The sequence below is a fragment of the Lynx rufus genome, unplaced genomic scaffold, assembly GCF_022079265.1.
Source record: "Lynx rufus isolate CCGP_SWC_20201006 ecotype Redwood Valley unplaced genomic scaffold, mLynRuf1.p SCAF_4, whole genome shotgun sequence".
Classification (NCBI taxonomy): domain Eukaryota; kingdom Metazoa; phylum Chordata; class Mammalia; order Carnivora; family Felidae; genus Lynx; species Lynx rufus.
The window spans coordinates 95,356,017-95,372,329 of NW_025814856.1; the positions used below are offsets into that span (position 1 = coordinate 95,356,017).

Genomic DNA, 16,313 nt, shown 5'->3' on the forward strand with positions numbered 1-16,313 from the left:
ATAAATCCCAGTGAAGATTTTTATAGAGATATTTGGAAGGTGAAAAATGTGACTTGTCTTAGTTGTTCCAAAAGCAGATGTATCATTAATTTTAGAGGAAGTGTCTTCAAATTACAGTGTAAAAAAAAAAAAAAAAAACAACCAAAAAAAACTTGTTCTGGTAGTTTGATGTACCTTTAAAAAGACAAGAACCAATTTCCTTCTCACTGAAAGAAAGAAAAAGGAAAGAAAGAAAGGGAGAAAGAGAAAATTGAAGGAAAGAGAGAGAGGGAGACGCAATCTGAAGCAGGCTCCAGGCTCTGAGCTGTCAGCACAGAGCCTGACACAGGGCTCAAACTCATGAACTGCAAGATCATGACCTGAACCAAAGTCAGACACTTAACTGACTGAGCCACCCAGGCACCCCTAAGAGATGTATACTTTGAAGATGTACCTTAAGGACTGGGACTTGACCTTAAGATGTTTTTGCTCAAAACTGATTGCTTTTTATATGCATGTTTCTCAGGTAAAGTAAAATTTCTATAGGTGTAATAGTCGATATACTGTGTCCTCACATAAACACTCAGTCATTCAGCAGATGTCCTATTCCCAGGCTACACTGGGAAGCATGCCTTATAGGAAGTAGCCCTTGCTGCCTCACCATAGCTCCACTCTGTCTCTTTTCTGCCCCGTCATATTCATCCTTCACCTTCATTTCTGTCCTCTCCACTTTATCAGTCTCCTTTAATCTGGCAAAACACTCGGATTCACTTTGCTCTTTGTTTTCAGGATGACTTAGAAACTTAGGTGAGCTTTCAAGGCAGTTAGTTGACAGGTTGAGTGAAGAGAGGCACGTTAGATCATCTCACTGGTGACAAGGGGGGACATTCTGGTAGGTTCGTGATAGCAGGCAAGTGTGGCTGTGCTAACCCTCCCTGCGTCTAGCTCACAATGAGGTTCTTCCTAGATTGAGGGCATATAACCTTAGAGCTAGACAGCCTTCAAAGACCATGTGTTCCATCTTCCTCATTCTTGAGGTGCAGAAACTGACCAGCACATGGAATAAAGGAAACGTCCTGCTCCATACCCCTGGTCTGAGGCAGTCATTTACTCTTCATGTCACCTTCTTTCATATCTTTCTTTTTAATGCAAGTAAAGTGTGTGTGTGTGTGTGTGTGTGTGTGTGTGTGTGTTGTGTGGGTATGGATAAGAACTAGGGAAGTGAAAAATATTCATTATGATTAGAATAGCAACATACCATTATTTTCAACTATACTAAAAGCATTTGTTTGAAACTTATTCATAAGGTGCTCTCCACACACATTCTGAATTCAGTAGAAATTGTTTCTTTTCATTGTCATCTAGATTTATAATTTTAAAATTCCTTAGGTTTTTCAGAGAGTTTCCACAAACAAAAAACATCTTTTACTTTTTAAAAAATGAATATGGAATGAACACGAAATTCCTCTGTCCCGCATACCCTACCATGTTTATGTGACCCTTCATGAACATTGAGCTCCCTGAATCCACCCTCCCAGCTGATAGGCACAGTCTGACAGCCAGAGGCTGGTCCCCGCTTGGTGACGTGGGATCAAGCACTGAAGTCAGTGGGAAGGCTTCACCACTGTCAGGAGCACCTCCCCATTTGTCAGGACATCCCCTGAGCCATTGCACACCGCCCCCTGCCAAGACATGGAAGTCCTGATGTCAGCCACTCACAAGAGTCAGCTGTCCACCCCTAAGGGTTGAATGTTCCTGGTGACCATCTGCAACAATTCATCTCTCTGCACTGTTCCCTCTGCTGAATTTCCTTGGCGAGTTCCCCTGATCCTACCATCTCACATCTCTAGATGGCCTGATGTACATCCTTCATAATCAAGATGTAGAACCATCTGAAAAAATTCTCTTGTGCCCTTTGTTAACCCTTCCCACACCCAGCTTCTGACAACCACTCTTTAATTTCTATAATTTTGCCTTTTCCAGAATGTCATATAAGTGGAATTATTGAGTATGTATGTAGCCTTTGGCTTCTTTCATTTAGGCAGTGCATTTGAGACTGACATATAAAGTTGAGTGGTGAAAGAACATTTGCCTAAAACAACTTCAGTTAGCTGATTTTGAGGCTTCATGGAGGTGATGTAAAAGAAGTAATTGTTGTTTTGTTTGTTTGTTTGTTTGTTTTTAAGTAGGGAAACAACACTGATATAGTGATTCCAGAGAGAAAGTCCTAAACATTACAAGTATAGATGATTTTATAGTAACTAATTAGATTGAAAAGATTATAAATAAATGCTTATGGCAGGGACAAGTCTCTCCTACTAGCACAAAAATTGACCTAAAATGCTGGAGAAGATACAACAAGCACATGCTTTCAAATGCATATGTATAGCTGAACCAACATAACATTAAGTGAAATCTCCAGGCATCAAGCATGAAGAAACCAGAGTGATAAGTAAGTATTAAAGTTGCAGCTACCCTGGAGATATTGTTAAAACAGGAACACGGAACCATTTCGGGGTCAGGAAACAAAGCTTTGGGCCTGAGAAAGACACAGCATAGGAATCCAGATTCCCCACATAGTCAAGACACTCAAAACACTTCAACCTCAGTAATGGGCTGGCTGAAAAACATCTGCTTCCAGCTGAGAGACTGGCAAGGACAACTGTGTTGGCCTTGGCTCTGGATGGGGATGAAAAAGTCCCCTGAAAATTCTAGAATTTTAGATTTAAATTTACAGAACTCACATGGTCGCAGAAGCCAACAGAAAGAACTTGGAGTGCCTAAGTGTTAAGAGAGCCTCAGGGCTCTTGGCGGAAGCAAAAGAAAATCCCTATGGAGAAAGATATTCTCAACCCAGTCCCCTCAGGATTCCCACAGATTAACATTAGCCAAGCATGAGCTCACAATCCAGAATTATAAAACATCTGAGAAAAAGTCATTGTGAGTGAGGGTCAGTAGCAAAAGCAACAAAATTGGCCACCTCACCCAGAACCTCAGATATTGGAAATTATGAGACATAGAGCATAGCTATATTTAAAATGCTATAAAGAAAGAAAAGATCAAATCTAAAACTTGAACAAGAAGTCATCAAAACTGGACACACATATTTGTCAAAGACTTAAAAAGAACTTCTAAAAACAAAGTGAACAAGGAAAACAGCCTATTAGATGCAGCTTATTAGAGAATTAGTTGAACTGGAAGATAGCTCTGAAGTAATTGCTCAGAATGGAGAGCACAGGGAGGGACAGAAGGAAAATATGAAAGAACAAGTAAAGGCATGGAAAATTTTGGAAGATGGCATTACGTTGTGGTTACAAAATGAGAGAAGGGAGAGAATGGGGGGATAAGCAATATTTGAAAAGTAATGACTGATGGGGCACCTGGGTGGCTCAGTCGGTTAAGCATCCGACTTCGGCTCAGGTCATGATCTCGCAGTTCATGAGTTCAAGCCCCGCGTCGGGCTCTGTGCTGACAGCTCAGAGCCTGGAGCCTGTTTCAGATTCTGTGTCTCCCTCTCTCTCTCTCTGACCTTCCCCCATTCATGCTCTGTCTCTCTCTGTCTCAAAAATAAATAAACGTTAAAAAAAATTAAAGAAAAAAAAAGAAAAGTAATGACTGAGATTTTTTCCAGGATTGTTGAAAGACATGAAGCCTCATATTCAGGAAACACTGAATACCAAGCAGGTGAAATCAAAAGAACACCTTACACTGCAATCCTAAAAGGAGGAAGATAAGAGCTGGCAGTGGCAACAACAGAAGCCAGTGAAATAATATCTTCAGAGTTAGGGGGAAAGGCTTTGAACCTGCAGTTATATCTGCAGCGAAACTGTTATCCTGTACGAAAACAAAACGGAGAGAATTTGCCACTAAGTTCTTTCATCGTGGAAAGAACTTCTGACATGTATATTTCAAATACAAAAAAACTAAGGGAGAGAAGGAATGTATGAAACATGAAAAGAAAGGTGATTAAATAAGTTATAAACATCAGTAAATCTAAGTAATAATAATAGCATCATTTAATATGTGTGTTTTTGAAAATCACAGAAAATAGGAATAAAACATGAGACAATCCCACATGAAACATGGGACTAGTATCACAAGAAGTGAGGTGTTCCCATGTTCTTGTATCATTCAGCAGGAAGGTGAAGCTACAGTTTAAACGTTAAGCAGTTAAAGAGAAATGTTCAAAAGTTAAGGAGCTGCCCACTAGAACTGAGGGTGAAGGTGTAAAGTGTGGAAGGTTCTTCTGAGATCCTTGATGGTAAAAAACAAAAACAAAACAAAACCAACTGACCCCAAAAGAGGACACCCCTGACTGCAGATTGGGCAGCTCTGTGGTGCTCTTGGTCACAAATTTATTAAGTTCTGAAGGGCGGTGGAGACCTGTTAAGAACACAGCACAACCTCTGTACATACAAGTGAACTATAGAAATTCATTACTGTTCCACCAAGAAGCTCCATGAGACGAGTTAACTAGGACACAGGAGGGTGGGTTTAAAATCAGGAAAGCATTTTACAAGCTTTCTGACCTAGATGGGCTAAACCTGGGGGAACTTCCTTTCTCTTGCCTCATTACTGGATTAAAAAATTGCTGCTGCTTGCTTGGGGGTTCATTTCATTTCCCATTACTCCCAACTTTTCACTCAAAGCACGGAGAGTTCCAAGTATAGTTAGTATATTGAAGTAGACTACAGTTTCTTTACATCACTTCTATATTCTACATTCTTTTTTTTTTAATTTCTCATAATCCGGTTGAGTGTTTTTTAACTACATATGGCTCAGATGAACTGACCAACTCTTGTGAAGTCATACACTGGACAGTCTAAGCAGTGTGACCCTAAACAAATTTATAGAGAAACTTAAAAAGTCTGGCATTACCACATAGTAAGGATATGTGAAGCAACCTGACCACACTGCTCTTTTGGAGAAAGAAGGCATCCAGGTTCTGGACTGACCATCTGGGGGTGGTGCACTACCATCCAGACAGGCTGTTGAGGACTTGTTAGGTTTCATAAAAATGACGTTTCTTGAAGAACCTGGCTGTTGTGTCACTGTCATCATGTTGGGGGTCTTGGGAGAGCTCTAATCTGGTTGTCCTAGCACTAATTGAAGGTGGCAGGAAATATAAAGGTGCAGCAAAGTTTATTAGACAAATTAGAGCTTTTAAAAGCAAGAAACTTTTTGTCCTAAAATCCAGCTGTACTTCATAGATACCAGTAGTCATAAAAACTGCGGCTACAGTCAATAAAACTGGTCTACTGATGGTATTGCCTTGGAAATGGAGCTTAAGACAGGACCCAGTTTATCATACATTATTAGCCAACACATAAGCTTGGTGAATGGTAAATCTAATGAAGCTTTCATAGGAGTATTGATAAGCAGTTTTATCAGGCTTCAAGCTTGGCAGAGTTGCAGCCTCTGTGTTTGGATTATCATCGGCCTGTTTGGAAACTTAGCAAAGGATTCTTGCTGTTCAGCATTTAAAACATGCTTATCAGTTTTTATCAGTTGACCTTTCCTGAAAGCGTGCAGTTTGAGTTATAAGTCTTCTTCACATCTATTCACATGCCAGAATCTTATCAATATATAAAAAATTTTAAGAGGGGCGCCTGGGTGGCGCAGTCGGTTAAGCGTCCGACTTCAGCCAGGTCACGATCTCGCGGTCCGTGAGTTCGAGCCCCGCGTCGGGCTCTGGGCTGATGGCTCAGAGCCTGGAGCCTGTTTCCGATTCTGTGTCTCCCTCTCTCTCTGCCCCTCCCCCGTTCATGCTCTGTCTCTCTCTGTCCCAAAAATAAATAAACGTTGAAAAAAAAAAAAATTTTAAGAGATTGGGTGCCAAAATACCCAGCCACGATACTTGAATGTTATTAATATCCACAAAATTGCAATTCAGAACTACGGAAAACAATCTAGATCTTCTGTGGTTTATCCCTTCAGTCATTTCACACATTGACGGTAGGGCCCATATGGCTATTTGCCTGCTGCTTTATGTTTATGTCTCTCACATTTAAAATGGTATTCATCAGGTTGTGTAACCACTGATTTTGTTGGCTTTTAACCAAGTCTTATAATGATTTTTTAACATCTTTCTATAAATCTCATTTTGTGTTATTATGAAAACCTCCATTTTGAAAATCACAAACCTCTGGTTGAAAAGTTCACATAAAGTCCACATTGTAACAGAAGCACATATCTTTAACGTCTCCAGACAGAAACGTCTTAAAGTTAATTGAATGTTTGCACTTTGGGATGCAAGTTAAAAGAGAGGGTGGAAAGGGTGAGAGTGAGCTGTTAAGTGCTTTTAGTAAAAAGTAGTGCTTGTCTTGTGTAGGACATATTGAATATGCCTTTTAGTAAATACTTGTTTTTAAAGTAAACGTGCTTTGTTCTTGTAGCTCAAATAATTCTTAATCATAAAATTTCTGAAAATTCTGTAATTTTTTCCTATTTTTATTGGAAGTTGCTTGCCAACTTCTGTTGTTAAAAGTGTGAACTTTTTCCTTCCCTCCCAATCTTGTAAAAAGAGAATTTAGTTTCTGCTAATGAATTGAGTAGATGTCTAATATTTTATTTTCCTGTTGATCTGTGTAACAATATTTATTGGTAAGACAATTGGTGCTGGGTATTAATGTTCAATCATATATTTATAATGTCTGGAATGTATAATTACAGTTCTTCAGGAAAAACAATTTGTCAGTGTCCATCAGCTTGTAAAAACTTAGTGCAAGAGTTTAAACATCTAAATAAATACTGAAATGAGAAAGAAGAAAGAAAGAAAAAGCTAAGAGTAATCATTAAACAGATAGAAATAGGATGCGTAACTTCTAAAATAGAGGATGGAGATCTTCAGTTTTAAAATTCAATTTTAAAGAAGGCAGGAAAAGAGAAAAAAACATAAGAATAAAATAGAATGCAGTATTAAGATGTTAGTAGTAATTCCAAATATGTCAGTAATCACAAACTGTAAATGGACTAAATTTTCTCCTTGGATAAATATTAAATCCAGCTATATACTATTTGTGAAAGAGGTATCTTAAAATTATGGATAGGAAACATTAAAAGTAAGAAAAGGACAAAGGTACACCAGGCAAGTACTAAACAAAAGCTGAGGTCATTAAATGAATATAAGAAAAAAAAAATGAACGTTAGTCCAAAAGCTTTACTGAAAATAAAGAAGTTCACTACAGAGAGATTAAAGACTAAATTTACCAGGGAAAGATAAAAGTGCTAAACTATTACACATTAAATTACCCAGCTCTAGAATATACAAAACAAAATTTAATGGAATTACAAGGGAAGATTTTTTAAATAGAAAGTGAAGACAACCAAATCGTTCTGGCATTCTGATAACGTGCACTTATGGCTTGGGAGAAGATATCCAAATAAGGTATCCTGGAAGTGTCATATCTCAAACAACTTGGATGGACTCAGAAAGTGGTTCATGAAATGACAGACGGTGATGTTGAAAATGTGGAGAGTTGGAATAAAAGTGGTTCTTGAAATGCAAATGAGGAAATAGCAAGCATTCTAAATTAAAATAATTTTGTGATAATTTAAATATTTGTATATAGCCTGCATATCACAAATAAGCATTTGATTATCTCATCAACCTTAAGGTTTGACGTTAGTCCATTTGGGGAAGGTGAAATGGAATTGTCTTATATCAGTTAATTCTTTATATTTAGGTATTATATGCACTAAGTCTGAATGTAATCGACAGTTATACAGATTGTCATTCATTGCATATTGGAGCTGGAAGGACTGTAGACATAAGGTGGTTCATCACTCTTGTAACAGAATTAAGCCCCAAAACTCAAATCTAGTCTCAGTCTGGCACTGTTGTTCTGTTTCATCAAAGCTATGTAAAATTGATACCAATGATCATGTTCACCATGATTATATATAAAATGTATATTCAATATAAGTGCAGCTTTTACCATGAACTTTACCTAATCTCAAACTTTGCCTTTGGTATTTTAAAAGATGTTAATGAAGTTTATAATAATGAAAATCTTAGGAAGAGGAAGCAATAATATGGATGGCTGTGGCCCCTCTTAAAGGAAAGGAGAAAAAAAACAAACAAACTGTAGAGAATTTAGAGAATGCTTCCTTTCCCTGTGGACAAATTTGTCTTTTCCAGGCTGAGACATTTAAAACCAATCCACTGATAAGTTGTTTTTTAAACAGCCACTACAGCAAATACTGAACCCATCTGTAAGACCTTCATTTATGAAGACTTAGAGAGGCCTCTTAGGGGGGGTTCTCCGAGTAGTATTTTTCTTTGCTCTTTCCCTGCTTCTTTTGCTCCCCAAATTCATTACCTCCTTTCCTCTTCCTCACTTTCAATCCTCCCCTCCCCTATAACAATTTTAAATCAATGCTGAAGAGCAGCTTGAGTACAAGAAGGGGGAGAATTGTTGGTTATTGAAGAAAGTTCATTGACCATGTGCTTAGTAGCTTCAAGACTTTTGAAAAAATACTCACCAGCAGATGCAACTTGCCCTCACACTTTCTGGCTCTTTCTGAGAGTCAGTGTCCTTTATTGCACCTTGTTACAGCAGACACTCAGGAATCCACGGGTTGCCTTTAGAAATTTTCTGAAACAAATGCAAACCACTTCAGAGTCAAGTAATTGTAGATGGGTTTAAATCCACTCAACGTGCTAATTGAGTAATCCACTTGCACTGCCATTAGATGGAAACAGAGTTCCCTTGGTCAACTAAATAAATACAAGGGTGTGTGGAAAGTGCCTACGAAGGTGCTTGACACGTGTTCAACTATCCATCAATGTCAGCCATTATCAGGAATACTTCTATTATCATTTTTATGTTAATTATCTGAGCTTGATTGTGCTGAGTTGTGAAATAGAGATTCCACGAAAACCAAGGCCGGGCTGGACTGTGTGATCTGGTATGCATTTGGAAGTTGTACCACATGGGAGATTTGACTTCTCTGCTTCTTTGGTAATCTTAAGACACATAGTTTCTATCTACCATTGTTTTAATGATCATCTTGAATTAATTCAGCCCCATGTGGGTTATACATATTCCCTTTGTTAACTTCATGTTAATATTATGATTGTTGATATGTGACAGGGTACTTATGCCAATAATTTTATATTCAATGTAATAAAATGTAAATTCTTAGAGGAAAAGTAACTTTAGTAACTAGAGAACTTAATAGTAGTTTTATTTTAATTCTTCTAATTATTTTGTATTAACTTTCCTATAAATGTATCCAGATGTGTATGCAATAGGTAGATTCTGTGAACAAATGCTGGTAACTCTTTGATAAATTGTCTCCTGAAATTTTCTATCTCGGCACCTTGTTCTATCCTGAAAGTATCAACCCTTTACTTATACTAGAAATGTTTTAAATCAATGAAACGGAGATATCGAGAGTAAAAGCTAGTTTAAATTAACAGATACTCTGAGAACCAACATGAATTCTGCTTCTTTTTATTTTCAGCAGATAATTTAACTTGCTTTTTGGCCAGGAATAAATAAGTTCCAAAAACAATTAGGTGAACTTTATGTCTTATTTAGTGGATTTTCTTGTTTGGTCTGATTTCTCTCTTTTTTGCTTGTGTTTTCAGACTCAGCTATGTGAATTATGCAGAGGATCTGGCCTCCAAGCTCCTACAGTGTTCCCCAAAGAACAGACTATCAGCACAGGCTGCCTTGAGCCACGAGTATTTTAGTGACCTGCCCCCACGGCTATGGGAACTGACCGATAGTGAGTATGACAAATCTGAAACATCCAATCAAAGAAGCCGTATCATTGTAGCATCTATGTGTAACATATTTATAGAAGGTTCATGTTTTTATGTATGCATATGCAAGATTATGGATGTTTGCATACTCATTACATGTACACATATATGTGTGTGTATGTATTTATATGCAGGGGTTGGGGGAGGGCTAGTGAGAGATTGAGAGAGAGAGAGAGAATGAGGGAAAGGGAGTCATGTGTGTATATATTTAGTGGAATCCTGCCATTCAATTCCTAGCTTACCAGACAGAGGAAGAAAATGGATTCCTTTTTTTGCTATCTCTGCTCTGCAGTCTGCAACTGCATGTCTTTGTATTTGATTATGTATGTGTCCAAAAGAATGATCTGAGCAGTCATAAAGGAAAAGGAAAATATGATTTACATATTTAGTGCTTCATGCATGGAGTACTTTTTAACTGGCTGCAGTACACAGAGGAGAAATGATTCATTTTTGTTTGATTCTCAGAGACCATCTTGGTTGTAACAATAACGGTAAAAAGGGCTGCTATGCAGTGAGCTGACAAAGAGTTGGCAATTGGCTAATGCACTGAATTGACATGTAGGAACCGAAGACTTGTAATTCATTTTAACTACAAATGCTTTTGGTATTCATACAGACAGCTCCTCTCTGGATCTTTTTAAAACAAAACACATTCCTGGGTGGGTTTTTGTTTTGTTTTTACAAAAGTGTTCATATTTACACAGCCTTTTTCAATTACATTTTAAATATTTGGGAGATTTATGGCTGGGAGGATCTCATCTTTCTTCCAAAGTGTGAAACAGAATTCTTGTGAAATTTTGCGAAACACTATTGCAGTAAGAACATTTTTGTTCAATGGCGATGCGTTCTTTTCCAAATGCCAATTCTACATATTCCTTCCCACACTCTTTTCTGACTGCCTTAAAAATTAATATACTGCATGTATGCATAGATATTTATAATATATTTATTAATCCTTGGGTACATACTTACCACACATAACATAAAGTTATTTATGGGTACATAACATAGTTATTTAATCTCCTAGACTTTAAACTTTTTCTCCCATTGTAGTATTAGATTCTCCTTGACAACATCACCCTTTATTTTGCAGCTAAGTCCCAAGTAACAACTCCTCTGGGTATTTCTACCCTAAATCATTTTTGATATCCCACATTTAATTTGAATTTCTTTTTTTTTTACCCTAAACTGTCTATAGATATATTAATCCACTACTCCCCCTTATGCTTAGTAAGTCTTCCTTAACATTTTATATATTCCCAACCCATATTTATTCTATACTCTGCCCTACTTTCTTTCTAAAACTCTACCCACTGACCATTATGCTAGCTATTCCCATTTTTTTTTAAGATAAAATTTCTATGGAAAAATAATGAATTAGTGATCCATCTTCCTATACTGAGAAAAAGAGATATAAATGGGCCCATTAGTTTTTGGCTCATCAAATTCAAACATATGGTTTGTTTTCCTATTTAGTATAACTTGTAACTTAATATCACTCCTCCTTGGTGACATCTCAATCCCATCTGACTCGATGATTGAGTTTAAGCCAGGATTTTGATGGTCTATGAATTCTGAATTCTGTAGTGGTACTTTTCTGTTAATATGGACTTATTACCCACTTGCCACTTAGTTTATCAGCCAGTGGTTAAATCCAGTTTCTATCAGTAAGTAAATGCCTGCACATTATCACTCGGCAGCAGGCTGCCACCGGAGACAGCCTTGTCCTCGTCATTAACAAGCACAATGTATGCAGAACACCAGAGGGGAATTAAAACCACAAAAAATACCTCAGGGTGGTATTTTTAATATGAGAATTTAATTTGTAATTTCACAGATTAAGAATTTTGGCTGCATTAATCCCTTTATCAGCTCACAGCAGGCTATTTGCAGAAGCATAACCATAAGGCGATATTCATTGGCAGAAACACGTCTTTGCATAACGTTAAACATCAGGAGCAGTGAAACCTTTTGAAGGGGGGAGAATAAAGATGAAAAATCATTATATTTTTAAAGCAAGATTCTGCTAAATGCCTCCGGTAACAATTTTGAGTCACAGAAATGCTATTTCTGTGTCTAGTAGATAATCATTATGAAGCATAAATCCAGTCGCGAGAAAGGACAATCCCAGTATTAAATACTATAGCCATTCCCATTTAGAACAACGTGGTGGTCCTTGTAAACATGTTTACAAAACAAAATTCCTAGGCTTTGGGAACTTCGGGAACCAAGGTGAAATGACTGCTTTCGGGGACTCTGTTATCTAGGTTAATATTCTGCAGACTATATTTAGAAATTATTCAAATTAAATTTCACATTGGTATTGAGTCTTCTAAAAGTTCACCACCTGGCAAATGGCAGCAGCAAGGGCGTTACCCTCATGTGCTTCCTTTTCAAGGGGATTTGGAAGGAGGTCCACCTGGGAAGAAGTGTTGCAGAACCAATGAATGGATTGTATTAAGCAACCAAGTACTGGTTTAGGTTCATCAATTCCAGGAACCTCCCTGTATTGGTCCGCTCAGGCTGCTATAACAAAATATACCTAGACTGTGGGGGCTTAAACAATTAACATTTATTTCTCATAGTTCTGGAGACTGGGATGTCCACAATTAAGGTGCTGGCATATTTTGTTCCTGGCAAAGCCTCTTCCAGGCTTGCAGAAAGCCATCTTGCTATATCCTCACATGGCAGAGAGATCGATCTCTGTCTCTCCCTCTCTCCCTCTTCTTACAAAGCCGCAAATGTCATCATGTGGGCCTCACCCTCACGACCTCATCTAACCCAAATTATCACCCAAAAGACCCCATCTCCAAATACCATCACACTGGGGATGAAGGCTTCAACATTACGAATTTGGGAGGAACACAATTCAGTCCACAATGCCTACATTCTTAAAGATAGTTTATAGCATTTTTTTTTAAAAGAATGTCCACAAAAGGAAAATACTTATGCAAGCAGAAGCAAAGCCAGGTTAAAAGGAGAAAATGGAACAAAAATAAATTAAAAGAGCCTTCTTGGCCTACTTTATTATATCAGACTCTGCGAGAAGAGTGTCAAGTGTTATAGAATCTGGTTACACAAAGCATGCAGTTGTTCCATGGATTAATATAGAAAGTAAGTTGTATGCTTATGTCAGACACTTATTTGCTTTGGAAGAACATTTAACAATATAATATCTTTCTTTCTTGTGCTGTCGCTTAAAATCTCACCAGTTTACATAATACCAGAACTTAGAAGTAATGTGTTAGTGTGCCACCAAAGGGGGAATTATAAATTTATCGAGCAAGAATAGTGATACCTGGGGATCTGGTAGTTAAAGCTGGCTAATTCGGTGGCACCCTGTCATTCTCCCTCTGTCCTGAAACCCCAACAGCCTTGCCCCACTTCTTCACAGAAATTTAATTGCAGGGAAGTAAACGGAGGGCTGATTTAGAAGAAATTCATTACTTTTCCCAAATACACCACAGGGCATTCTCCTGTGTATACTATCAAGTTACATAAATTATTGAAGCTGAACTACCCTTGTCAAAGTAAATGAACAAAATACACTTCATAGCAGAGAGTCCTTGATTATATTACATTCATTTGCTAATTCACAAAACTCAGATCTGCAGTAAAAGAAGGCCAACAAATTGATGCAGCGAGAAGAGCACTGAACTGGGAATCAGACCACCTGGGTTCTAGCTTCAGCTCCACGTGATAACTAGCTGGGCAACTTTGGGCAAATGCCTTGGTCTCTGTGGATTTCTGATTTCTTATTTAGAGACCCAGTGGTCCCTAAGGACCTTTCCAGCTCTAAGGTTTATAAGTTTTCCTACTCATTCCTATGTATTATCCTAAAACAACATTAGGCCATTAATGTAGCTCCACACTGTCTTCTTAAAAGTAGGTAAATAAATAAGAATAAAAATGTATAAATATAAGTAAAAATTAAAAAAAATAAAACAAACATACCCAGTTCAAATGTATTTGCTGTTTCCAGTTCCTAGACTTCCATTCTCTTGTGAATCCTTTTTTTTTTTTTTAAGTTTATTTATTTTGGGAGAGAGAGAGTAGGTAGAAGAGGGATAGAGAGAGGGAGAGAGAAATCCCAAGCAGGCTCTGCACTGTCAGCTAAGAGTCTGTCATGGGGCTCATTCTCATGAACTGTGAGATCATGACCTGAGCTGAAATGAAGAATTGGGCACTTTAACCAACTGAGCCACCCAGGCCCCCCTCTTGTGAATCCTTCTGAACTAGGCTTTGGTGCCCAACACTCTGGAACTGATGTTCTCAAAGTCTCCGTCCTGGTCTTTTCCCAGCCCTCATCTCAGTCCATCAACAGAATCCAACACAACTGTCTACTATCCCTTCCTAGTAACATTTCCTTCACTTGGATTCCAGGACAGGACTCTTTCATGGCTTTCCTTTTGCCTCCCTAAACTGTCCCTTTCAGACTTCTTTGTGGAGTTCTCATCTGCCAGACCTCTCACTTTTAGAGTGCCCTGGAGCATAATCCTCAGATCTTTCTATCTGCATACACTCCCTAGAGCCTACATGATCTCATTCAGTCTCATGATTTAAGTATCATCTACACACTGACAGCTTCCAGATTTCTATCTCCAGTCCCACCTTTCTTGGCTCCAGACTTGCATATTCGAGCAACTACTCAACATGTACATGTGGCCCTCTAGTAGGCATCTCAAATTGAATACTACCAAAATTGAACTCCTGATCTTCTCCTCCAGACCTGCTCCTCCCGTATGTTTCCCCTTGTCAATAAATGGCAACATCATTCTTCCAACTGGTGAAAGTTGTCCTTGATGGCTCCTCTTTTGTCACACTCCAACCCAATCCTTCCACAGACTGTGTTGGTGCTAGAACACACCATTCCTTCTCTCTGCCCCTCCCTTGCTCTCTTTCTCTCTCTCTCTCTCTCTCTCTCTCTCTCTCTCTCTCTCTCAAATAAATAAATAAATAAATAAATAAATAAATAAATAAAATTTTTTAAAAGTTGGTGGGGTGGGGATGCCTGGGTGGCTCAGTCAGTTAAGCGTCCGACTCTTGATTTTGTCTCAGGTCATAATCTCACAGTTCATGAGTTCAAGCCCCACATCAGGCTCTGTGCTGACAGTGCAGAGCCTGCTTGGGATTTTCTCTCTCTCTCTCTCTCTGCCCCTTCCCTGTTCTCTCTCTAGAAAAAAAATAAACACATGCACGCACACATGCACACACACACACACACACACACCATTCCTCCCTTCTTCACTGCTATCACCCTGCCCCACGTCACTCACCATGTTCTTTCACCTGTATTTTTACAACACCCTTCTGTTTTGCCTGCTTCTTTCCTTTCTCCTTAGTGTCTTCTCCTGTTGTTTCCTCTTCCTATAGTTTATGCTTGCTTATCCTCAAAATATGTGCATGGCTTGCTCTCTCACCTCCTTGAGTGTCTGCTCAAATGTACCTTATCAAGAAAGCCTTCACTGACCTTCTTCCACTCGCATTTCTGGTTTCTTTTCCATGCTTTATTTTTCTTCATAACACTTACTACTAGCTGATATATTTGTTTGATTGCTTATCATCTGTCTCTCCGAAATGGAATCAATAAGAACAGGGATTTCTTTTCATTCTGATTTATACACTACAGGATTCCAAAATACCTAGAACAGTGTGGGGCTCAATAAATATTTCTCCAGTGAATGAGCGAAAGAATGGCATAAAGAAAGGGCAAGATATGTTGTTTACAATCCAAGTTAATTTTTCTAGATCGGAGAAATATGAGCATGAATATTACTTCATGATATCATGATATCATATGTGTGTATAAATCTGTGTAAATGTGTCTGTGGCTGTTACCACTTGACTTTTCAGCGACCAACACATACCACGATGTTCCCTGTGCAGGACATCTAGAATTGCATCTCAGTCTCCATTTTCTAAAATGAAAGTTTGTAAGCATATCTATAACATAATATATAAATGGCAACTTTTCATTCTGTCCACAGTGTCTTCTATTTTTACCGTCCCAAACGTAAGATTGCAGCCAGAAGCTGGAGAAAGCATGCGGGCCTTTGGGAAAAACAATAGTTATGGCAAAAGTCTATCAAATAGCAAGCACTGATGAGCACAACATTCTCAAGAGAGCACAGGTAAGATGACCTACTTTGCCTGGAAAGTAATAATGAATAGATATTGAACAGATCTTTTACATGAAATATTTCAGATTGATTTTTTTCCCCTAAATGTCTTATGAATCTCTATGTTCATTATGGCATTGATCACAGGTTCTACTAAGGAGAGTACAGTTAGTCATATATTCAGGTACCTACTAGATCCTGGCCAAAATTGTATTTTATTTATGCAGTCATAAACAAACCATTGCAATTATAAGCAAATCATTTTAACTACTCACACATTCTTTGTGGAGGTTAGAAAAAGGTTAACCTTGAGCGATATTCTAAGTCACAGACTTGCTTTATTTGGCCCACACAATTTTTTAAATTAGTTGCTTTCATTTTAAAATGGAGAGATTTTACAGAGTTTGGATTCTTGGCATTTTTTTTTTTAAATCAGCAACTCT

General features: G+C 38.1%; 1 protein-coding gene across 5 annotated transcripts in view; it reads left to right on the forward strand.

Moving 5' to 3' along the window:
* Window positions 1-15,876, forward strand: part of CDK14 (cyclin dependent kinase 14) — a 486,541-nt gene extending 470,665 nt beyond the window's left edge. For all 5 annotated transcript variants that reach the window (XM_047096602.1, XM_047096603.1, XM_047096604.1 and 2 more), the window contains 2 exons: window positions 9,575-9,714; window positions 15,739-15,876. In XM_047096602.1, coding sequence (XP_046952558.1) covers window positions 9,575-9,714; window positions 15,739-15,854 — 256 coding nt within the window. In that variant the 3' untranslated portion in view covers window positions 15,855-15,876. The remainder of the gene's footprint in view (window positions 1-9,574; window positions 9,715-15,738) is intronic.
* The last annotated feature ends 437 nt before the right edge of the window (window positions 15,877-16,313 follow it).